The 24,448-nt window shown below is 53.6% G+C and overlaps 1 protein-coding gene across 12 annotated transcripts in view; it reads left to right on the forward strand.

Annotated features, from left to right (window-relative positions):
- Positions 1 to 24,448, forward strand: part of DLEC1 (DLEC1 cilia and flagella associated protein) — a 72,386-nt gene that overhangs the window by 47,502 nt on the left and 436 nt on the right. For 5 of the 12 annotated variants that reach the window (XR_013528743.1, XM_078354638.1, XM_078354639.1 and 2 more), the window contains 18 exons: positions 20 to 159; positions 6,699 to 6,852; positions 7,517 to 7,627; positions 8,539 to 8,669; positions 9,168 to 9,359; positions 11,744 to 11,814; positions 12,265 to 12,416; positions 16,466 to 16,584; positions 17,094 to 17,164; positions 18,476 to 18,681; positions 18,796 to 18,912; positions 18,998 to 19,123; positions 19,208 to 19,302; positions 19,517 to 19,601; positions 19,781 to 19,999; positions 22,618 to 22,779; positions 23,799 to 24,154; positions 24,241 to 24,364. Coding sequence is in view for 9 of the 12 variants with exons in the window: in XM_078354638.1 (XP_078210764.1) it covers positions 20 to 159; positions 6,699 to 6,852; positions 7,517 to 7,627; positions 8,539 to 8,669; positions 9,168 to 9,359; positions 11,744 to 11,814; positions 12,265 to 12,416; positions 16,466 to 16,584; positions 17,094 to 17,164; positions 18,476 to 18,681; positions 18,796 to 18,912; positions 18,998 to 19,123; positions 19,208 to 19,302; positions 19,517 to 19,601; positions 19,781 to 19,999; positions 22,618 to 22,779; positions 23,799 to 24,154; positions 24,241 to 24,364 (2,631 nt within the window). In the remaining 3 variants the exon portion in view is untranslated. The other 7 variants (XM_035278487.3, XM_054247204.2, XM_035278489.3 and 4 more) reach the window with 4 other exon arrangements.

Genomic DNA, 24,448 nt, shown 5'->3' on the forward strand with positions numbered 1-24,448 from the left:
CGAATGTTCTCTGGAGCAGGCTTCTCCCTTCGGCATTGAGCCTTCGAGTGGCCAGCTTCACCCTCTAGGGGAGTGCAGGGTGGACATAACCTTCGAGGCCCTGCATTGCCAGCATCTGCACACTGTCCTGGAGCTGGAGGTGGAAAATGGAGCCTGGAGGTAAGGGGACAGTGGGAAGAGCCGCAACAACAAACTGTGCATCTTTGCGGTGTATTTATCTATGTTATGTATTTTTCTAGAGGTGTTCTGGATTTAAAACTATTGACTCCAGAAAATTTGCATTCTATAAAATGTGTACATTACAGAAAAGAAACTTAAGATGACCCATAATCCCTTCCTTAGAGATGACCCGCCGATAATGCTATGCGTGTATCTTTCCGGGGTGTGTGTCCTGAAGGGATGTAAAGCAGTATAACCACTTTGGAAACTCCTTTAGCGTTCCTAGTGTTTGCCTTTCGGGTTATACTCCCAGGGAAACCCTTTTCCGTGCACAGTGGACGATGTGTGCTCATGTAGGAATGCTCAGCTTGGACTCTCCCTACAGGAAAAGCTAGAAACAGCCATTGTCCCTAGGAGAATGGACACAAAAAGGGCATGACATATTTAAAATAAGCACATACGATTGTTTTCTGGAAGGAACATGCTAGAGGTTTCAAAGGTCTTCGTACAATTCCTTTGTTTTTTCTTTTTCATTCTCCCTCCCCTCCCCCATTTCCTTCCTCCTCTCTTTCTTTCTAGTGGAAAACTTCTCACATGTATAAAAACAGAGAACAGTATAATAAGCCCCCATGTACTCATTCCTCCCTTCAATAATTGTCAACTCACTGCAAGTACTGTTTCATCCATATAACCCTATCTGCTTCTCCCCACTCCTTCCCAAATTATTTTCAAATAAAATATTTATTCTCTTAAGCTGGCTGGTGATAATATTTTGTTTCTAAAGTTGTGCAGAGGTAGTACATAGATGTTGTTTTATTATTTGTTAAACTATATATATGTTTACGCTGCGTGTATGTTTTATACTCATTTTTGCATATATTTGGTGTTTCATTGTAAGAACATTTAGATCTTTATGGATGCTCTTGAATTATCCTCCAAAAAGATTGTGTCATTTTATACTTCCACCTACAGTGTGTGAGACTAGCCACTGCCCCACACTCTCACCATGACAGATGCCATGGGGCTTTGTATACTTGACCATCTGACAGTTCAGTTGTCCTCTCCTGTGATAACAAATACAGGTCTAGGTATGAGTCTTTGCGCTGGTGCAAGGTGCTCTCTGGGTGTCAGAGGTGAAGGCTAAGTCTGCCTGCAGCTCAGGGGAAGGGCTTTCTATTTCATCTTTGCATATTCCCTTTCCTTTTCTGTCTCTGTTCTTCTGAAAGGACCTTGTATTATTCAGAATGTTTATAGTAGCAAGTGATGGAAACACAGACATTACCAACTTAGGCAAAAAAGGAGCAGCAGTGGCTCACGTAACGGGGCATTCCCGCCTTGCCGAATCCAAGGGCCCAACCCTTTCCCTTTGCCTGGTCTTCTGCTTTCTCTCTTTCTCTACCCTCCCCGCCCCGCTCCATCCACCCCAGCCCCACCCCTCACCTCTGCTTCTTTCTTTATGGGCCTTTCTCTCCTCTGGTGACAAGGGCCCTTAGCACTGTGCCCTGGGGAGAGGCCACTTAACGCTCCAGGCTGACGCACTCAGCCTAACAACCTCTTAAAGCGAATGTGGCTCTTTCCAGAGATAGGCCCCGATTGCTCTCGTGTGGGTTGTGTACCCGCCCCTTCCCCTGCTGGGCAAAGGGGAGCATCTGCCTCCGGAAGAGGCAATCACATTTTTATATTTCAAGCTTTGTTGTTCTTGGGTGTTTCCTTTTCTGTAGCAATCTCTTATTGTCTTATCAATGCAAAAGTCTCTCAGATTCCCCTGAGAAAACTAATTTCTGTTTTCTCAGATGTTGGATTTCTTCTTTACTTTTTTCTTTTTTTTTTTTTTAAAGACAGAATTTCCCTCTTGTTATCCAGGCCGGAGTGCGATGGTGTGATCTCAGCTTACCGCAACCTCCGCTTCCCAGGTTCAGTGATTCTCCTGCCTCAGTTTCCCGAGTAGCTGGGACTACAGGTGTACACCACGACACCCAGCTAATTTTTATATTTTTAGTAGAGACAGGGTTTCACCATGTTGGCCAGGATGGTGTGGATCTCTTGACCTCGTGATCCGCCCGCCTCAGCCTGGCAAAGTATTAGGATTACAGGCGTGAGCGCTGCGCTCGGCCTCTCCTTTACTTTTGGAGTTTTCTTCTGTTTCTAGCAATCCTCGCCTGTCCAGTCCTGTTTCTGAATGGAGCAGGAAGTTGATTTGCATACGGAGCTTGTGGTATAAGTTTCTTCAAGTAGAAGGGGGTAGATGTGGAGAGCACCCCTCTTCTGAGGGGTGAGTACATGTGAGTCACCACCCTCAGAGAATACAGCTAGCCTGGATCCATCAGAGAAAGGGAACTTTGGGGAAACAGCCCTAGACAAACAGTGGAGGGAACCCACAGCTGCCAGCTACACAAACTGTTCTGTGTGCTCATTCAGAAGTAAGAGTGAACGACTGGGGTATTTTTGGTTGTCTTTGTGACAGTTGAGACATCCAGTGTTACTGCAGGCTCTGCCCTGGCCTCTCTCCAGCGTGACACCCACAGTCTTCAGTGGGGGCAAATACTGTGGCAGCCCAATCCTTAATTTTCAGTTTTAATCTTTATTACTTGTACAAATGTATGGGGTACATGTGCAATTGTGTTACGTGTATAGATTGCCGAGCGGCCAATGTCGTTTGTTGGGACACGGTTGTCAGTGGTGTTCTTTTTTCTTTTCTGTTTTTTCTTTTTATGCTGTAGTGCTGTTTTCTCATAGTTATTTTTATTTCCGCATGATCAGTAGTGATGTCCCCACTTTCATTCCTGATTTCTCTCATTTGAGTCTTGATCAAATTTTTCTTGGTCAGTCTAGCTAAAGGTTTATCAATGTTGTTGATATTTTCAAAGAACCAGATTTTGCTTTTGTGGATTTTCTGTCACATTTTTCTGTTTTCTATTCTGTTTCACTCTGCCCTAGTCTTGGTCGTTTCTGCCCTTCTGCTTGCTTTGGGTTTAGTTTGCTCTTCTTTTTCTAGTTTCTTAAGATGAAAGTTTAGGTTTTTTATTTACAATCTTTTCTTTCTTTCCTTTGAAGAAAATGTATTTACAAATATAAATTTTCCTAAGCACTGCTGCATCCTATAACTTCTCATATATCATGTTTTCATTTTCATTGGTGTAAAAGTATTTTCCAGTTTTTCTTGTGGTTTCTTGTCTGGCTTGTTTATGAGTGTGTTTAATTTGCACATACTTTTGTTTCACAAATTTCTTTCTGTTGTTGATTTCTAATCTCATTCTATTTTTGGAGAGCCCACTCTATATAATTATAGTCCTTTAAAACGTATTGAGGCTTGTTTTTTGGTCTATTCTGGAGAACATTTCTTGCACGCTTGAGAAAAATATATATTCTGCTGCCATTGTGTAGAGTGTGGTCTGTTCTGTTTGGTGTTTAGTGTTGTTTAAATCTTCTATTTCAGTGTTTATCTTCTGGTTAGTTGTTTTTACATCATTAAAAGTGAGCTGTTGAAGTGGAATTGTTGATTTCTCCTTTAATTTTCTAAGTTTTTGCTTCGTGTATTTTGAGGTGCTTTTGTTAGATACATACACATTTATAATTGTTATATCTTTCTTTCTTTCTTTTTTTTTTTTGAGATGGAATTTCACTCTTGTTACCCAGGCTGGAGTGCAATGGCGCAATCTCGGTGCATTGCCTCCACCTCCTGGGTTCAAGCAATTCTCCTACTTCAGCCTCCCGAGTAGCTGGGATTACAGGCACGCACCACCATGCCCAGCTAATTTTTGAATTTTTAGTAGAGACAGGGTTTCACCTCATTGACCAGGATGGTCTTGATCTCTTGACCTTGTGATCCACCCACCTCGGCCTCCCAAAGTGCTGGGATTATAGGCGGGAGCCACCGCGCCCGGCCATATAATTGTTATATCTTTCTAACTGACCTTTTATAATTATAAAATATCCTTCCTTATCTCTAATAACAATTTTTGTCTTATGGCCTATTTTATCTAACATTCATATATCTCCTAGAGCTCTCTTTGGGGTACTGTTTGCATGGTATATATTTTTCCATCCTTTTCCTTTTAAGCTGTTTGTGTCTTTGAATCTAAAGTGTCTCTTGGAGACAGCATATACTTGGATCGTTTTTTAAAAATCCATTTTGTTAATCTCTGCCATTTGACTGGATTGTGGATTCCATTTATATTTAATGTAAGTACTAATAAAACAGAACTTACATCTCCCATTTTGCTACTTGTTTTCTGTATGTATTTTGTCTTTTTGTTCCTGTGTTCCTCCATTATTGCCTTATTCTGTGTTAGATAGGTATTTTCTAGTATGCCATTTTAATTTCCATGTTTCTTTTACTTCTTAAAAAGTTATTTTCTTACTGGTTGTCCAAGGCTTTATAGTTAATATCTTAATTTTAAAACAGTCTGGTTTAGATTAACACCAACTTAATTTCAGTAGTCTGAAATGTTGCTGTAATACAGCTCAGCTCTATTCTTTCCCCTTCCTTTGAACTATTACGGTAACACAGATTACATATTTATACATTATAGGCTCATCAAAACAGTTTTACAGTTATTGGTTTATATAGTTACCCTTTAAATCAGATAGAAAAGTAAGCAAAAATGCATTTATTCTGTCTTTTGCATTTACATATGAATTTACCTTGATGTGTTTGTATCTGTCAAGGCTTAAGATTTGTTTCTTAATAATGTATTAAGAAATTTATTACAAAGAATCAGCTTACACAACTGTAGGAACCAGCTAGACAAGCCTGAAATCTGTAGGGCAGGTTTTCAGGAGGGGCAGGCTGGCACTTTCGGGGACAAGATGAAGCTATTATAGACACAGGGAATTTCTTTGGATAACCCCATTTCTGCTTCTAAGACCTTTTAGTGGCCAGATATGGTAGGTCACCTTTGTAATCCCAGCACTTTTGGAGCGCAAGGTGGGTGGATCACTTGAGGTCAAGTGTTTGAGACCAGCCTGGCCAACACAGTGAAACCTCATCTCTGCTAAAAATACAAAAACTAGCCTGGCACGTTGGCACATGCCTGTAGTCCGGGCTATTCAAGAGACAGGAGAATTGCTTGAACGTGGGAGGCAGAGGTTGCATTGAGCCAAGATCATACCACTGCACTCCAGCCTAGGTAACAGAGTGACTCTGTCTCAAAAAAAAACAAAGACTGGGCGCAGTGGCTCATGCCTATAATCCCAGCACTTTGGGAGGCCGAGGCAGGTGGATCACGAGGTCAAGAGATCGAGACCCTCCTGGTCAACAAGGTGAAACCCTGTCTCTACTAAAAATACAAAAATTAGCTGCTGGGCATGGTGGCGCATGCCTGTAATCCCAGCTACTCAGGAGGCTGAGGCAGGAGAATTGCCTGAACCCAGGAGGCGGAGGTTGCGGTGAGCCGAGATCACGCCATTGCACTCAAGCCTGGGTAACAAGAGTGAAACTCCGTCTCAAAAAAAAAAAAAAAAAAAAATTAGCTGGGCATGGTGATGCACGCCTGTAGTCCCAGCTACTTAGGAGGCTGAGGCAGGAGAATTGCTTGAACCAAGGAGGCGGAGGTTGCTGTGAGCTGAGATCATGCCATTGCACTCCAGTCTGGGTAACAACAGCGAAACTCCATCTCAAAAAAAAAAAAAGACTTTTTAACTGATTGAATCAGGCCCACCTAGGTTATCTAAGATAATCTCCTTTACTTAACTGATTTTCAACATCAATCATATGTACAAAATACCTTCTGCCATTCAGACATGTAAAGAGGTTGCCCATCAAGCTCCTGCTCTCACAACAAGAAAACCCTAAACAAACTGAAACAATGATTTTTCTTAGATCTCTCAGAGTTGAGGTTACAGGCACGTGGCCACCGCAGAACCTGGAGATTTTGACAAATCAGAGTTGAGGTTACAGGCAAGTGGCCACCACAGAACCTGGAGATTTTGACAAATCAGAGTTGAGGTTACAGGCAAGTGGCCACTGCAGAACTGGAGATTTTGACAAATACCAAGTACAGATCAGTTTACCTGAAGCAGAAGAACACTTACATGGCAGCTTCAACAAATTCCTGGTGGCTGAGTGTAGGCTAGCTTGAGAGTTTAAAAATCCTGGGGGCTCAGTAGGTTCTCATGGTGAGGACTGGAAAAAATTCTCTCTTGTTTGGCCAGGGTGGCATGGGGAGGGGAAGTAATCGCTCTGAAATATGCCCAGAGGAAAAGTGAAATAAGCCACTTCAAATTAAGCCCAGAATGTTTTTGCAACCATTTCTCTTACACCCGAGATTTCTACTTTTTTTTTTTTTGAGATTTCTACTTTTGGGGCAATTACAAATGGTACTGTATTTTAAATTCTGGTTTCCATGTGTTCCACATGTGGTTGATCATTGTGTTTTGATCTTATACCCTGTAACTTTGCCGGAGCCGCCCGTTAGTTCTAGAGTTTCTAAAAATATAGACATCTTGGGATTTTCCACATAGACTGCACGACATCTAGAAATAGGAAGTTTTATTTCTTCTTTTCTGGTCAGTGTGCCTTTTGTTTCCTTGTGTTCCAGCTACCTTCCCGTGTATGCTGAGATACAGAAGCCCCATGTGTACCTGCAGAGCAGCCAGGTGGAGGTTAGAAATCTCTACCTGGGTGTGCCCACGAAGGTGACCATCGCACTTATCAATGGCACGCTCCTGCCTACGCAGTTCTACTGGGGCAAGGTGAGTGGCAAGCTCACAGCATCGGACAGCAGTCTGCAGTTCTCAGCAACCGAGGCCCATGTTGGGGGGCACTGTCCCCCGAATATCCTCGCAGAACAGAGATACTCAGCCTCCCTCCCGCAGCCTGTCCCTTGCTCCATAGTATACGTAAAATATCCTCAAAGGAGCAGCATATCTGGTTCAGCTTTTTCTTGCCTTGCCTTTTGGGAATTCCAGTTTCCTGCTCAAAAGGAGTTTCTGGTGAACACAGCTCGAGCCTCCCAGCCAGCATAGCCCATGCCTGGCCCAGGCAGCTGTTGGAGCCCAGGTGTGGTGCTGTTCCTGCCTGTGGCTGACTAGGGAGCTCTGAGTGTTGTGGGAGATAAGGCCACATCTGTGTACACCGGGAGGGTGTGCCCTCTGCTCCCTGTCCTCTGGGACTTCCAGGGCAGTGTCTTTAGTCCAGAAACCCTCCCAACAAGTGGTAAAGTCCATCCAGGGTTGGGGAGGAGAGGAGAAAGGGCCATGGTTTATCACCAGAAGTCAGCACTCAACCCTCTTGGTTTTGCTGTGGGTCCCAGTCTCCCAGTCCCCAGCATTGCATGCAGCAGTGCTGAGCACTGTCTGGACACTAGTCCATTCTGGGAGCTCAGTAAGTGACAACAGGCTCACTCGTGTCTGCCAGCTCCTGGGGGACCAAGCAGATTTCTGCATGGTGACAGTCTCCCCCAGCCATGGCCTGCTGGGCCCCAGCGAGGAGTGCCAGCTCAGCTTGGAGCTGACTGCTCATACCCAGGTGAGTAAGGAAATGTGGGGGCTGAGTGACTGGGAAGGCATCCTCCAACCGTATCACCTGTGCCGCCAGGGAGGCCCTACCTTAGGCCACATTGCTGGTTCTTACGGGTGGGGAAGAGATATCTTGCATTTGGTTCTGGGATCCCCATTCCCTGTGGGGTCTGCTCCCTAGGGACACACAGTCAGAGAACCTGGAAAAGGCCTGGATGTGCCCTGAGACCCACTGGCCATGCCTGGCCTGCCCTCCCCAGGCCATTCTCTGTGGCCGCAGGTGGGCCCAGCTTTCTGATTTGCCCAGAGATCCAAAGCAGAGCTGTTGCTCACAGAAGACACTGTGCCAGTTACTACTGGGGGAGACTAATTGGTGGCTCAGTTTCCCCCTGGAGTTGCCCAGAGGAAGGCCATCAGGGCAGAAGATGCTCAGTCCTAGGGCCCTTCCTCGTGATCCCTTTGTGGTTCTTGTGGAAAGAGAAACTTCTTCCTCGCAGCGACTTGCAGACTCAGGTCTCAATTCCGCACCGGCCGATATGGGGCTGGTCGGCCTGAGTTCTGGAATAATAGGGCAGGCCCAGGCAGGGAGCAGCTCTTGCTCAGGGAGGGTAGCAGCTTCATCAGAGGAAGTGTGAGCTCCAGAGGCCCCCTCTGACTCGCTGAGGGTCTCCCTTCATGCAGGCACATATTTGGGGTAGACTCAGACAGCCATAAGCCCTGAGGAAAGGGCCAGGCCTCCTGGGGCTGAGGGTGGGCCAACGTCCTGGGCTCACCGGAGGGGCTGGAGAGCTTCTACAGAGATGAGCCTGGCCAGAGGTCAAGGCTTCATGTTGAACCCTCTTCAGCAATTCCCTCTGCCATCAAGACCATCTGGGCTCACCTCCTGGCCCTGGTCTGACCCCTGGACGGGCTTTCTCATAGGAAGAGCTGACCCATCTGGCCCTCCCTTGTCACGTGTCAGGCATGAATAAGCCACTGGTTCTGGGCATTTCTGGGAAGCCCCAGGGACTGCAAGTGGCCATCGCCATCTCTGAGGAGAGCTCCAATCGCAGGTGAGCACAGGGCTGAGAGGCTGGGGGTGGCAGTGGCCTGAGGACTGAGGCAGCCACGCCCGGGACCAGCACTGTCATGTGGGTCTATGCTCCTCTGAGTCCTGCAGCCAGGAAAACACCACGGTGTTATTGCGGCCACTCACCACTCCTGTGGGGACAGTTCCCTTTACCCCCTCCCTACCCTCTGTATGGTTCCCCCCACACACTTGGAGGCATGGTGCCCAGCCAGGCAGAAGATGGCAAGGGACAGGGCTGTGGGTACCTGGGCTTGCCCACATGAGGCCCAGCAACTGGAAGCCATGCCAGCCTGCTCCTGGCCAGGGACGGTTTGTGCAGAGTTTGAGGCCTTTCTCAGCATCATGGGCGGCTGGGAAAGGTGGTCTGTGGTTGGCAGCTCAATGAAACAGGTGCCTGGGCAGCTTCTGCACACGCCCAAAGATGGCTCTCTGGCCAGGGCCAAGGCTGGCATGTTACACAGTACCAATGGGCACGGGACAGTGTTTTTAGCACAGAGCAGTGGCCAGGCCACCCAACGGAGCTCCGCCTGGACTTCGGCTCAGCGGTGCCACTGAGGACCCGTGTGAATCGCCAGCTCATCCTCACCAATCGCTCTCCAATACAGACCCCCTTCTCCCTCAAGTTTGAGTACTTCGGGAGCCCCCAAAACAGCCTAAGCAAAAAGACCAGCCTGTAAGTCTTGCTTCATTCAGTTCCCGGGGCAGATGAGGCTGGGTGGGGTGTACCCTGTTGAGCCTCTGTGTGGCTTAGGTGGCCAGTGTCTGGTTGTGTGAGACATGAGAGTGTGTGTTTTTACAGGTAGACATGGGATCAGGCAGAGAGGAAATGGCTCCTACTGTCCACTGCTCAGGCCCCAAGTGGGCCCGGGGAGAGGCTGGGATTGTGGCCCCTTCTCCTCAGCCTGGCCTGCTGGAGTGGAGGCTTCTAATGGACCACACAGATGGGCCTGTGGTGAGGGAGGAGTTACTGTAGGCAGAACTGTGCCGGCCCAGAAGTGGGAGGAAGAGTTCAGGAGCAGGGAGTCTTCAGGGACCACTGATAGCCTGCCTGGGCTGACTTGTGGAGAGAGATGGGGAAGGGGTACCCCAGAGACAAGATGGAGTCTAGGCTAGTGATCAGCAAAGCTTTTGTGTGTAAGGGCAGAGGTGAGATCTAGAGTGCTGCTCACATTTACACAGACTCACATACACACACACATATACATGCATACACAGAGATGTACATGCATGCATGCATATGTATACATATGCACACACGCACACATGCATGTACACACATACACATGTACACACGTGCGTGCACGTGCGCATACACATACACACAGAGGTGTGCCAGAACCAGTTAGCATTGGCTCAGGAGAACTGACGGTTAAATATTCAAGCATTTTGAAAATCTCTAACTTGAAATCATGCATTAGAATGTAATGGAGTGCCCACTATGAACACCTCACCCCCTAATCTAGTGAAGCAAGAGAGCCCAACTTAGAAACCACTGCTATGGATGGAAGGGGAGCCATGAACACAATTTGTAAGCATTAACTTTCTATTGTGGAAAGCTAGTGTCTACCCGATACTGGACAGTCGTCAGCAGGGAAAACCAGAAACAGGCCTGTTGTGGAAGTCTAAGCTAGAGACGGGGGTGTGGGCTAGAGATGGGGGTATGGGCTAGAGACAGGGGGGTGTGGGCTAGAGACAGAGGTGTGGGCTAGAGACGGGGGTGTGGGGGTCTGGGCTAGAGACGGGGGTGTGGGCTAGAGACGGGGGTCTGGGCTAGAGACAGGGGTATGGGCTAGAGACTGGGGGGTGTGGGCTAGAGACGGGGGTGTGGGCTAGAGACAGGGGTGTGGGCTAGAGACGGGGGTGTGGGCTAGAGACAGGGGCATGGGCTAGAGACGGGGGGGGTGTGGGCTAGAGACGGGGGGGTGTGGGCTAGAGACGGGGGGGTGTGGGCTAGAGACGGGGGGGTGTGGGCTAGAGACGGGGGTGTGGGCTAGAGACGGGGAGTGTGGGCTAGAGATGGGGGTGTGGGCTAGAGGCAGGGGTGTGTGGGCTAGAGACGGGGAGTGTGGGCTAGAGACGGGGAGTGTGGGCTAGAGGCAGGGGTGTGGGCTAGAGACGGGGGTGTGGGCTAGAGACGGGGGGTGTGGGCTAGAGACGGGGGGTGTGGGCTAGAGACGGGGGGTGTGGGCTAGAGACGGGGAGTGTGGGCTAGAGACAGGGGTGTGGGCTAGAGACGGGGGGTGTGGGCTAGAGGCAGGGGTGTGGGCTAGAGACGGGGAGTGTGGGCTAGAGGCAGGGGTGTGGGCTAGAGATGGGTGTGGGCTAGAGGCAGGGGTGTGGGCTAGAGACGGGGGGTGTGGGCTAGAGACGGGGAGTGTGGGCTAGAGACAGGGGTGTGGGCTAGAGGCAGGGGTGTGGGCTAGAGACGGGGGGTGTGGGCTAGAGGCAGGGGTGTGGGCTAGAGACGGGGAGTGTGGGCTAGAGGCAGGGGTGTGGGCTAGAGATGGGTGTGGGCTAGAGGCAGGGGTGTGGGCTAGAGACGGGGGGTGTGGGCTAGAGACGGGGAGTGTGGGCTAGAGACAGGGGTGTGGGCTAGAGGCAGGGGTGTGGGCTAGAGACGGGGGGTGTGGGCTAGAGGCAGGGGTGTGGGCTAGAGACGGATGTGGGCTAGAGGCAGGGGTGTGGGCTAGAGACGGGGGGTGTGGGCTAGAGACGGGGGATCTGGGCTAGAAATGGGGGCTCTCGACTGGGTTTGCGCCCAGGAGTAACCCTGGCACAGAGCTGTGGGCAGGGAGTCCTGCTCCAGAGCCTTCCTGAGTGTCTGGGGAGGTAATCCCTGCAGCCATCAAGTGGCCTGCTGCTGGGGATGTTTGAATGGTAGGGGTATAGTGGGTGCAGGTAAAGGAAAGAACTGACCAGCTCTCCCCTGGGAAGAGCAGGCAGAGCCACCTTCCTCTGCTGGGCACCTGGTAGGATGCTGGTTGCTACAGAACCTGGCTCGGGTCTTGGGACAGACTTGGCTGACTTGATCATATTCCTATGTCTCCACTTGTAAAGCCCCGACATGCCTCCTGCCCTGCTAAAGACTGTGCGGATGCGACAGCACTTGGCCAAGCGAGAGCAGTTGGGTAAGAGCCACCAGGGTGGGGCTGCTGGGCCCAGGCCACAACCAGAGCCAGGGTTGGCATGGTCTTCTGTGGATATGGGCTGGCAGCTACCAGGGAGCGGGACCGGGACCAGAGACTGCTCTCAGATGGCCAAGGCTCTCCACCTGGCAGTGCCTCTTGCTGTTGAGGGCACTTCCCTTCGAGGGCCTGGATTCCATTTGGGACGGGCGGTGGCTCATGACAGAGGGCTCCCACAGGGACCTGGCCCCTCAGGGAGTAGAGAGGCTGACTACACAGCACCCTGAGTAGCTTGTTCCTCGATTCTGCCTCCCAGGAGGGCATATGTAGCCTGACCAAGGAAAGGCTACAGGGTGGCTTGTTGGAGGAAGTGCTTTGCTAACACCCAAGGGTTTGGACCTCACTCCCACCCCCAGGTCCCTGAATCCCCCACACCTCACGGTTCTTTCCCAGATTTTATGGAGAACATGTTATCTCACGGGAAAGGAGCTGCTTTCTTCCCCCACATTTGCCAGGGCATGCTGGGGCCCTACCAGCAACTGTGTGTTGACATCACAGGCTGTGCCAATATGTGGGGCGAGTACTGGGACAGTCTCATCTGCACGGTAAGGGCACACAGGAGGACAGTGGCCTGGGGGTGGGGAGTCCACCCCAGCCCTCACCTTTAGCCTCTCTCCCCTCCAATACCTGGGCCTCAGCCTCTCAAACCTCACCAGGTTGAAACACAGTGCCCACTGAGCTTGGAATAGGTGTCTGTGTCTGAGGCAGCCTCAGGTTCTGGCTGAGGCGTTTCAGGCAGGAGGGGTCCTCATGAGCAGTAGAACCTTCCAGACTTTTTCCCAGGACGGGCAGGGCTGGGGCCATGATGAAGAGGGTAGAGAAGACAGTAGGCTGCCTGCCTGGGCCAAGACCCAAGACATGGGGTAGGGAGTGTAGAGTGTGGAGTGCAGAGTGTGGACTGTGGAGTGCGGAGTGAGGAATGTGGACTGTGAACTGTGGAGTACAGAGTGTGGACTGTGGACTGTGAACTGTGGAGTGCAGAGTGTGGACTGTGGAGTACGGAGTGTGGACTGTGGAGTACAGAGTGTGGACTGTGGACTGTGAACTGTGGAGTGCAGAGTGTGGACTGTGGAGTACAGAGTGTGGACTGTGGACTGTGAACTGTGGAGTGCAGAGTGTGGACTGTGGAGTGCGGAGTGTGGAGTGTGGACTGTGGAGTGCGGACTGTGGAGTGCAGACTGTGGAGTGTGGACTGTGGAGTGTGGAGTGTGGACTGTGGAGTGTGGACTGTGGAGTGCGGAGTGTGGACTGTGGAGTGTGGACTGTGGAGTGTGGACTGTGGACTGTGAACTGTGGAGTGCGGAGTGTGGGCTGTGGACTGTGCAGTGCGGAGTGTGGACTGTGGAGTGCGGACTGTGGAGTGTGGAGTGTGGACTGTGGACTGGAGTGTGGAGTGTGGAATGTGGACTGTGGACTGGAGTGTGGAGTGTAGACTGTGGAGTGTGGACTGTGGACTGTGGAGTGTGGACTGTGGACTGTGGAGTGCGGAGTGTGGACTGTGGAGTGCGGACTGTGGAGTGTGGACTGTGAACTGTGGAGTGCGGAGTGTGGGCTGTGGACTGTGCAGTGTGGAGTGTGGAGTGTGGAGTGTGGACTGTGGACTGGAGTGTGGAGTGTGGACTGTAGAGTGTGGACTGCGGAGTGTTAAGTGTGAACTGTGAACTGCGGAGTGTGGACTGTGGAGTGCGGAGTGCAGAGTGTGGACTGGACTGTGGAGTGTGGACTGTGGACTACAGACTGCAGTGTGGAGTGTGAACTGTGGAGTGTGGACTGTGGAGTGTGGAGTGTGGACTGTGGAGTGCAGAGTGTGGACTGTGGACTGTGGAGTGCGGAGTGTGGACTGTGGAGTGCGGAGTGTGGACTGTGGAGTGCGGAGTGTGGAGTGTGGACTGTGGAGTGCGGAGTGTGGACTGTGGAGTACGGAGTGCGGAGTGTGGACTGTGGACTGTGGAGTGCGGAGTGTGGACCGTGGAGTGCGGAGTGTGGAGTGTGGACTGTGGAGTGCGGAGTGTGGACTGTGGAGTGCGGAGTGTGGAGTGTGGACTGTGGAGTGCGGAGTGTGGACTGTGGAGTACGGAGTGCGGAGTGTGGACTGTGGAGTGCGGAGTGCGGACTGTGGACTGTGGAGTGCGGAGTGTGGACTGTGGAGTGCGGAGTGCGGAGTGTGGACTGTGGACTGAGGAGTGCGGAGTGTGGACCGTGGAGTGCGGAGTGTGGACCGTGGAGTGCGGAGTGCGGAGTGTGGACTGTGGAGTGCGGAGTGTGGACTGTGGAGGGTGGAGTGTGGACTGTGGAGTGCGGAGTGTGGACTGTGGAGTGCGGAGTGTGGAGTGTGGACTGTGGAGTGCGGAGTGTGGACTGTGGAGTACGGAGTGCGGAGTGTGGACTGTGGAGTGCGGAGTGTGGACTGTGGACTGTGGAGTGCGGAGTGTGGACTGTGGAGTGCGGAGTGTGGACTGTGGAGTGCAGAGTGTGGACTGTGGAGTGCGGAGTGCGGAGTGTGGACTGTGGAGTACGGAGTGTGGACTGTGGAGTGCGGAGTGTGGAGTGTGGACTGTGGAGTGCGGAGTGTGGACCGTGGAGTGCGGAGTGTGGAGTGTGGACTGTGGAGTGCGGAGTGTGGACTGTGGAGTGCGGAGTGTGGAGTGTGGACTGTGGAGTGCGGAGTGTGGACTGTGGAGTGCGGAGTATGGAGTGTGGACTGTGGAGTGCGGAGTGTGGACTGTGGAGTGCGGAGTGTGGACTGTGGAGTGCGGAGTGTGGATTGTGGAGTGTGGACTGTGGAGTGCGGACTGTGGACTGTGGAGTGCGGAGTGTGGAGTGTGGACTGTGGAGTGCGGAGTGTGGACTGTGGAGTGCAGAGTGTGGAGTGTGGACTGTGGAGTGCGGAGTGTGGACTGTGGAGTGCGGAGTGTGGAGTGTGGACTGTGGAGTGCGGAGTGTGGACTGTGGAGTACGGAGTGTGGAATGTGGACTGTGGAGTGCAGAGTGTGGACTGTGTAGTGTGGACTATTGGCTGTGGACTGTGGAGTGCGGAGTGTAGAGTGGAGGGACAGCAGCAGCCTCCCAGAGCCATGCTCTTGCCCCGCCCTTGGTGGGGCTCACCCAGGGGTACATGAATGGAGCACGTACTGTGTGTGGATTCCCGTGTGGCCCACTGTGCTGTGGAGGATACAGGGATGAATAAGGTAACCAGCAAGGCAGCCCTAGTTTAGCCTGGAGAGATGAAACATGCATAGGGTTATCCTACCGTTAAGTTGTTAAGTAGATTTTCACCAACTAGTCAATTGAACAGATTAGTTATAGTAGATATTTGCATTGTGTGTGTTACGTATGACAAGGACTTGATCATTTTCCTCTACAAAGGGCTCTTAGATAACAGGAAGTTTGGGAAAAGCATCCCAAGTGGGCAAAAGAGATGAAAGACAAATGCAGACAGCCAATAAACGTGAAAATCTGTCCCCACCACTGAGAGTTAAAGAAATGCAAAGTAAAAAGCCACAAAATACTGGTTTTGACACGTTAGCATGGTGTAGAAGCTGTTGGTAAAGGTACAGGGGAGCTTTGGGCCCCCGCTCCGTGTCCGTCCGCAGAGGAGTGGATGCAGGCAGTGGCCCACATCGCGAAGGGAATTCTGCACAGCCTGTTACTTGATGCTGTAAACTCTTTATTAGTAAAATTGATCCTACATTGTTGGCCGGGCGCAGTGCTTCATGCCTGTAATCCCAGCACTTTGGGAGGCTGAGACAGGCAGATGTCTTGAGCTCAAGACTGTGAGAACAGCCTGGGCATGGCGAAACCCCACCTCTATAAAAAATACAAAAATTAGCCAGGTGTGGCAGCACATGCCTCTGGTCCCAGCCATTCAGGAGGCTGAGGTTGGAGAATCAGTTGTGCCTGGGAGGTAGAGGTTGCAGTGAGCTGAGATCATGCCACTGCACTCCCTCCTGGGCGATGGAGCAAGACCCTGTCTAAAAAAACAAAACAAAACAAAAAAAACCGTATCCTATATTGTTAAAAGATTATGAAAGGAAGTTGCGTGCAGCATGCTCCCGGTTTGTATATGTCTACACGTTTTTCCTGTTGACTGAAATGTTGACAGTGAGTCATGTTGCAGAGGTAGGATTGGAGGTGATTATTACACTTCCATTTTTTAAAAAGTAGGATTTATTACTTTTGATTAGCAGAGAAAAGTAAAGTTCTTTTCATTTAAAAGGCAGAAATTTGATCAAAGGGACTATGGGAGGCCAAAGAGCCTCAGGCTTGCCGGGCATAGCGGCTCACGCCTGCAGTGCCAACACCTTAGGAGGTTGAGGCAGGAAGGTTGCTTGAGGCCAGGAGTTTGAGACCAGCCTGGCAACATAATGAGACCCTGTGTCTATAAAAGAAAAAAAACAGGGCCTTAGGCAGAGGCTCTGTGCAGGCTGCCTGGCCAGGAGGGCGAGTGGAGATACAGGAATCGGGAGAGAAGCCCGAGTGCTGCACAGTGAGGCTGGGACCAAACATGGGGCCCCTGGGCAAGTGGAGGCCCTGCCCAGAGGGGATATGGAAGCTACCTGCGATGGCAGTGACACAGGGCTGGGTGTATTTACAGGTGGGAGACCTGCCGCCGACAGTCATCCCGGTGCACATGGCAGCGGTGGGCTGCCCCATCAGCTCCCTGAGGACCACCTCCTACACTGCTGACCAGGCCCAGAAGGAACCAGCCATCAGGTGCTCTGTGCTCGGCCTGAGGCTCTGCACCCTGGTGGCTGCTGACATCCTCTGGCCTCCAGGCTGGACTGCCCACGTCAGCTTGTTACTCCCCAGCTGGCCTAGGACCACTGGTACCACCTTATAAGAAGGCTCCAGGCCAGGAATTTACTGGAGGAAGGTGGCCTCAGGGGACATGGCCGCCACCAGCACATCTCCAAGGGATTTCGGGGGGCGGAAGTGGCGAATAGGCAGTGTGGCTCGAGGTCAGCACCAGCCTGGGGTCCCCTGGCACAGGTGAACTGGAATCAGCATAGTCTGCTCAGGGCGGGCGGGTCGGTGATGGGGCACAGGGCAGCCCCAGAGCACAGCTCACCTGGTGCCACCTGGGGGAGGCCCCAGACCCCTGGTCTCAGTGATTCTTAGGTGTGGTGTCTCCCCACGCCTGAGCCCCCAGCCCCAGCCCTCCTCCCTACATGCAAGGTGTATGCAGGCTGTGGCTGTACTGAATCCAGTCTGCCTGCCTCCAGGTTCGGCACCCAGGTCTCCGGAGGAGACACAGTTACCCGAACGCTTCGCCTGAATAACACCAGCCCCTGTGGTGAGACACGCATGACATAAATCAGGGCTCTCGCCACAGGCTGTGCCTTGTGGTGAGCCAGGCTGGGAGGGAAGTTGGGCTGGGGAAGCTGATGACCCATAAACAGGACCCAAGAGTCCAGGCACCTGTGGTTACCAAGGTGTGGATGGGCCCACGGGTGCCCTGGGTTCATCAGGGTTACTGTGTGGAGGAACAGGCACTACTGGGGGACCACCTTCTCATTCCTCCGGCCAGCAGGACCTCAGCTGCCTAAGAGCTGCTGGGGACACAGCAGGGACAGGATGGCAGGGTCTCTGCTGAGAGGCTTTCCTTCTGATGGGTGGGTCAGACAACTGAAGGGGAGGCTGGAGTGCTGGGGGAAGGGGTTGGAGAGCTGGACTCAAGACTGTAGGCTGAGTCTAAGAGGAAGGGTAAGCCAATGTGGCCCAGGGGGCATGTTGGGGTAAACAGTGTTCTGGGCCTAAGGAAGGGCTAGGAGAGGAAGCTGGCCACACTGAACAGAGGGCCCTGGCCACACCAGTCCCTGAGCAGGGCTGGGAACAGGATCGAAGGCAGGAGGGGACGGGAAGATGGGTTCATTGCAGGCAGATGTCTGGGTTTAGGACAGGACTTTGGGGACTCCTCAGTCTGGGGGCTTTTTGGAGATGAGGTGGGGCCACCGGCTGGGTGTAGGGAGGCAGATGGAGGTGTCGGAGGAGGGCAGGGACAGTTTGACATTGTCATGGTACAGGCTGGAGAGAGAGCAATGTGGAGCCCCAGTTTAGACTGGGGACAGATTAATGGGTGTAGCAATCTGTTCAGCTGGGGGACTTCCCCAGTGGTACCCAGAGGGACGGCACAGATCAGTTCTTTCAGGGTTAGGTGTTGCCAGGTGGGTGCAAAGGGGTATGTGAAGGTGCTGGTGAGACAGGGGTGGGCATGGTGGCCCCCAAAGGTGGCTGGGAAGGATGTGAAAGCTGACACAGGCTGCTGGATGGATGGGGAGAAGGAAGGGCAGCCCTCACACAGGCTGGAAGAAGAAGCAGCTGTGGGGAGAGAGTAGAGTGCCTGCATTCAGGCATCTAGACACAGAGACCTGGTCTTGTGATCATAATGACTTCAGGTGATAGAACCAGATGGCATAAGCCTGTAAAGCCTTTTTTTTTTTTAATGAGAATTAGCAGCAAGTGGTATTAGAGAGGCAGAGAGGCACTTTCTCCACCCTGGATATGGGAGAACAGCTCATCTCTGGGGGTGTGAGGAGGTGGAGGCCCAGGGGGGGGTCATCTGCTCCTCCCTTATTCCTCACCCTGCCCCCCACATCTGCCCCAGACATCCGCCTGGATTGGGACACCTATGCTCCGGAAGACAAGGAGGACCGGCTGGTGGAGCTGCTGGTGTTTTACGGGCCACCCTTCCCACTGCAGGACGCAGCTGGGAATGAGGTTGTGTGCCCTGATACCCCTGAGGGTAGCTGCCTCCTCTGGTCCCCAAGCCCCTCCAGTTCATCAGAATTCAGCCACGAAACTGACATGTCGGTGAGCAGGGATGGAGGGGCAGGTCAGGCTGGCCACTGAGGGCCACTGAGGTGTGGCCAGCAGGCTAGTGGAACCTCAGTGACTGTGCGAACCTCAGCAACTCCTTGGTGACAGGTTGAGGGCAGCTCCAGTGCCAGCAGCCCGGCAGCACAGAAACTCATCTCGGTCATCCTGCAGCCGCATGAGGGGGTGCCCTCTGGCTGCCTGTACTCTATCAGCCCCAAGCAGGTGGTGAGTTGGGGTAGGGGCTGGGAGCTGTCGACGCTGGCCGGCCAGTGGGCATGGGACAGTGCTAAGGCTGCTGTATCCACGCCAGGTGGTCCCTGCTGGGGGCAGCAGCGCCATCAACATCTCCTTCACACCTCTGGTGCTCAGCCCCGATATCCTGCACAAGGTGGAGTGTACTGGCTACGCCCTGGGTTTCATGAGCTTGGACAGTCAGGTGAGTTCTCCTGGCCTGGGGTGAGGGTCGCAGCCACTGCCTGCTCAGCCCAGGGATCAGCTGTGATCAGACTTGGATCCGTAGGAGGAAAGGGAGATTCCAGGGAAGAGGCGTCGCCTGCAGGGCTTTGCGGTGGGACCCCTGAGACTGGACCTGCATAGCTATGTGAGGCCCGCACGGTGAGTCAGCCAGGCCGCCCCATCTCCTTCCATCCCCGCGGGGGCACACCTCACCAGGCACTGGTGGGGCCAGGCAGGTTCTCCAAGCAAAAGGACGGGCATGGCTGGGAGAAGTCAGCCCAGGGAAAGGCTGGCCCAAGGCCGGATGGGCAGCGGGGGCAGCCAGGAGGCCCCAGGCGCCTGGTTTGCCCCAGCAGTGCCTGTTGCTGGGCAGGCTGAGCGTGGAGCTGGACTACAGCGGCAGCATGGAATTCCGGTGCCAGGCCAGTGACCTCATTCCCCAGCAGCCCTGCTCTGGGGTGAGTGTGCTGCCACCCTCTGGCCCTGCCAGCTTACCTGAGCCTCAGATGTCTCCGTGTGCCCTTCTGGGACTCAGGCCTTACAGTCTGAGTCAGTCCCTCCCCCAGCCCTCCCCTAGAGCCATGGGCTTGAAGAGAGAGGAGAGACACAGCCCTGCCTCCTGCCTCTGGCTGCCCAGGTGCTGAGTGAGCTGGTGACTACACACCACTTGAAGCTGACCAACACCACAGAGATCCCACACCACTTCCGGCTCCTGGTCTCCAGGCCCTTCTCCGTTTCTCAAGATGGGGCGAGCCAGGTCCACAGAGCTCCTGGCCCTGGCCAGAAGCAGGAGTGTGATGAGGAGGCAGCCTCGGCGGGCAAGCAGCTGGTGCTCCGAGCGCAGGAGAACATGCTGGTCAGTGGGGGGGTCTGTGGCCTTCGCCTCAGCAGCACTCTTGCACGCCACCCTCACGTGTTTGTGCCCAGACACAAACTGCATGCCTGACCCTGCCATACCGTGTGAACACTCCCACCAGAGACCCCACACTCAGCATCTCTGCGCGAGTGGCTTACACAGGCACGGACATGCGTGCACGTGCTCCAGAAATGTCCCCAGACTTCCCTTTCCCTCCTGGTCCCCACTGCCGAGATGCTGGCGGAGGCTGGTGCCTTCCTGTGAACACCTCCACCTCCCACACAGACTCCCTCCTCCTCCTGTCCCAGCTCAGGGGAGCCCATGGGGTTGCCATAATTGTAAAACACTCCAGGGTCTAACATCATTTTTCCTCTTCTGACAAATTATCAGTCATAATTGGATCCCGGATTTTCAGTTGGTGGGATCCGGAAGGTCTTGGGAATGCCAGGACCTCAGTGGAAACCATCAACTTCTCTGATGCAACTGGAATGAAGGCTGAGTGTATGCACACCCATATCTGCGCAGTGGGCTCCCAGGGTGTGCAGAGACAGGCTGAGGGTAGACTGCCCGGCGGGGTGCCTCACCCTGTCTCCTACTTCCCCTCCTGCTTCAGAGGCTCTCTTTCTTCCTCTCCTTGGAGGGCTTCCCTTTATGCTATGCTGTGCTACCTTGAACTCTGCCAGGCCCTAGCCTCCCTCTGCCCATTTCTGGGTCATCGCATCCATTTCCAGAGCCTCAGTGGACAGCCATATTCTTCTCCCTATCCAATGTGTACTCCACTGTGTACTGAGGGCCTGCTGTGCACCAGATGCTGCGCTAGGTGATGGAACTCCCCAAGGACCTCATGATGGAGGTCGGGGAGACACGGATCTGTAGAAGGCAGATTGGCACCCCTGACCCACTCTGCATTTGCTCCCTTCAGCGAGTTAAGTGGAGGGGAAGGCCCAGAGCACAGCCAGAGGTTCTGTTGCACCAGAGCTTCCCAGGAGACATGGCGGTTCGCTACCAGGCATTAAAAGTCCTTGGCAGCTCTGGGGAAGCCCAAAGGTCCCAGAGAAAGGACACCACATAATGATGCTGTGTCTCACCCTCCATGTGCTAACAATGCTCAGGTTTCTGGCATCTGGCCAGACTCCACCCATCCAAAGTGAACTCAGCTCCCCCAACCTTGTCCTGCCCCCACCTGTGCCTCCTTTTTATAGTGGCATTTCATCTCAGCAAATACCACCCCAACCCCCTTGCCCATGCCCAGACCTCTGGCACCCCTTGTCCTAGACCAGTTTCTCTGTGACCAGGCCAGCAGGCCCTGTGGGTGCCCCCCCCATTTCTCTTAATGCTGTTCCCCTTTCTTCATCCCTATACCCAGGTTTTGGGCTAGGACAGTGGTTCTAACCCTGGCAGTCAATCAGTGGCTTTTCTTTTTTAGATAGATTGGGTCTTGCTGTGTCACCCAGGCTGGAGTGCAGTGGGATGATCATGGTTCACTGAAACCTTGACTGCCTGGGTGCTCAAGCGATCCTCCCACCTCAGCCTCCCAAGTAGCTGGGACCATAGGCACTGCCACCACCCAGCTAATTTTTATATTATTTGTAGAGACAAGGTCTCATTATATTCCCCAGGCTGGTCTTGAACTAGGCTGAAGCGATCCTCCCACCTCAGCTTCCCAAACTGCTGGAATTAACAGATGTGAACCAGCTGTGAGCTCCCAGCAAATTAGTATCCTTGACAAAGCTTAAAGGCAAAAGATTCCAGACCCCACCTCCACAGATGTGAAGGTCTGGATGAGGCCAAGAATTTGTTTGTTTGTTTTTGAGACAGAGTCTCGCTGTTGTTACCCAGACTGGAGTGCAATGGCACGATCTTGGCTCACCGCAACCTCTGCCTTCTGGGTTCAAGCAATTCTCCTGCCTCAGCCTCCCTAGTAGCTGGGACTACAGGCGCGCACCACCATGCCCAGCTAATTTTTGTATTTTTAGTAGAGATGGGGTTTCACCTGGTTGACCAGGATGGTCTCCATCTCTTGACCTCGTGATCCACCCACCTCGGCCTCCCAAAGTGCTGGTATTAAAGGCGTGAGCCACCGTGCTCGGCCAAGAATTTGTATTTTTAACAAGTGTGTCAGTCGATTCTGATAAGCTTGTACCGAGGACCTGTGCTGGGAGCTAAGAGTCCAAGCATCATCCTATCCAGCCTCAGCTGCAGCCTCAGCCCCTGGTCTGGCATCCTCTCGTGTGTGCCCTGCAGCCCTCCTCCCTGCCAGGTCAGTGACCTGTCAGAGGCTCCTCACTGTCCTCAGCACACAGACCAAGTCCTTCCTCAGCTGCTGAGCCCACCCAGAGCCCTGGGCATTTGAAGTGGTAATGGGCAGCTTGCTCATGTCCCTTCCCCTCTAGTCTGTGACCCCTGAGGGCAGACATGACTTGTCCCTGGCACTAGCAGCGTTCTGGGCAGAGTAGGTGCTGGGCAGCGCTTGTGGAATGCAAACACCAGGTAGGGGAGCTGCTGGGCTGTTGGCTGAGCAGGGCTGGGTCCAGGAGGGAAGGAGGACAGAGCTCCAGGTGGGGAACTGCCACCTGCCCTCTGCAGCCAGAGATGACACCATGTCCGCATCTGCTCAGGTGAACGTGTCCTTCTCGCTCTCCTTGGAGCTGCTCTCCTATCAGAAGCTCCCAGCTGACCAGATGCTGCCTGGGGTGGACATTCAGCAGAGCGCGAGTGGAGAGAGAGAGATGGTGTTTACACAGAACCTGCTCCTGGAGTACAACACCCAGACCACTCAGGCACGCCCCAGGCCCGCCCACATGTGGGAGGGCGGAAGCAGGCTGGGCTCTCTTCTGCTGGGGCCAGAGGAGGAAAGACCTAGCAGGGACCTCAGAAATAAGGAACCCCCACTCCTTTCCTGGGGCTCAGTCTCCCCTGGAAGAGGCCCTGTGTGCAGAGAGATGAAGGCCATCCAGCCTCATCTGCCTCATGAACCTAAAGCCAGGTGAGGGGCCAGAGTGTGGGAAATCAGGGAAGGCTCCCTGCAGGAGGTGGCATGTGAAGCCTGTACACTGTTTAATCAAGGAAGGGAAACATGTTGACGACCAGGCCAAAAGAATGGCCTGATGGGTGGGGGCAGTGAGCACCTGAGGCAGCTGCCAGGGACAGCCCTGGGCCTTGTCAGGCTTCAAGCACCAGGACCAACACCATAGAGCAGGTCACCAGGCCGTGGTGCAGACACTAAGCTGGGGCTTCTAGTGAGGAGTGTGAAGGAGTGACCTGGGGAGGGCTCGAGAGAGGCTGGGGCAGGTGGCTGAGCAGTGGAGCTGAGGTGCCCCAGCCTGGCACCCAGGCAGCTGCTGGGGCCGAGGTGGTGGGACAGTGCATAGCATAGCCTGAGTGTGATACAGGGGCTGCCAGGAGGTAGAGCAGTGCACAGGTGGGGCCTGAGGTCAAGAGACACAGACAGATGGTCCAGGGCCTGAGAAGAGGGCTGGGCCTCGGGGCCACCATAGGAGGAGGAGGGGTAAAGGAGGGCAGCCCAACCAGCCAGGGTGCAGGGCCTGGAGCTTTATGAGGGAGGGAGGGAGGGAGGGAGGCAGGGATAGCAGGGGAATGGATGGCGTCACCCTGGCCCTTTCCCTGCGCAGACTCCAGCCCCTGGCCTTTGAAGATAACACTGGCCCCATGCCAACTGCTGGGCACTTCCCCTGCCCTCCTCAGCAGCATGAGCACTTGGGGTCAGCAGGTTCCCTGCATCCCAGAGGCCCTGGCTTAGGCCTATCCAGAGTGAACAAGGCGGTCTGGGCTCCCACAGGTGGTGCCCCTGCGGGCCGTGGTGGCCGTGCCTGAGCTGCAGCTCTCCACTAGCTGGGTGGACTTTGGGACTTGCTTTGTGAGCCAGCAGCGAGTCCGAGTGGTCTACCTGATGAACCTGAGCGGCTGCCGAAGCTACTGGACTATGCTGATGGGTATGTCCTACCTTCCCACTTACCCACTGTTCCCCTACAGGGCTGCGCCAAGAAAAGACCCCCAGGAAGGGGCCGCTGTGCCCTGTCCCTGCATGCTGGCCCCCAGGGCTGGTACCACGTGGAGTTTCTGCAGAACAGCCAGTCCCCCAATCCCACATGATCTCAGGGTTGCCCTGCCCTGCGGTGCTGAGCAAGACCAGAGGTGCAGACCTGGGGGTGGGCGAAGTCTTCCTGTAGTGGTACACCGGACTGCCTGAGCTCATGTGTCTTCCCTTCCCTTTGCTGCAGGCCAGCAGGAGCCGGCCAAGGCCACTGTGGCCTTCAGGGTCACCCCAAACAGTGGGCTGCTGGAAGCACGATCCACCAATGCCCCCCCAACCTCCATTGCCTTGCAGGTTTTCTTCACTGCCAGGTACAGCCCCTCCCAACCTCCCCCAAACTGCCCACAGGGGCTGGACCCTGCTGCCCACACCCCTCCTAACTGCAACCCCCACAT

This window comes from Callithrix jacchus, chromosome 17 (assembly GCF_049354715.1).
Source record: "Callithrix jacchus isolate 240 chromosome 17, calJac240_pri, whole genome shotgun sequence".
NCBI classification, from domain to species: domain Eukaryota; kingdom Metazoa; phylum Chordata; class Mammalia; order Primates; family Cebidae; genus Callithrix; species Callithrix jacchus.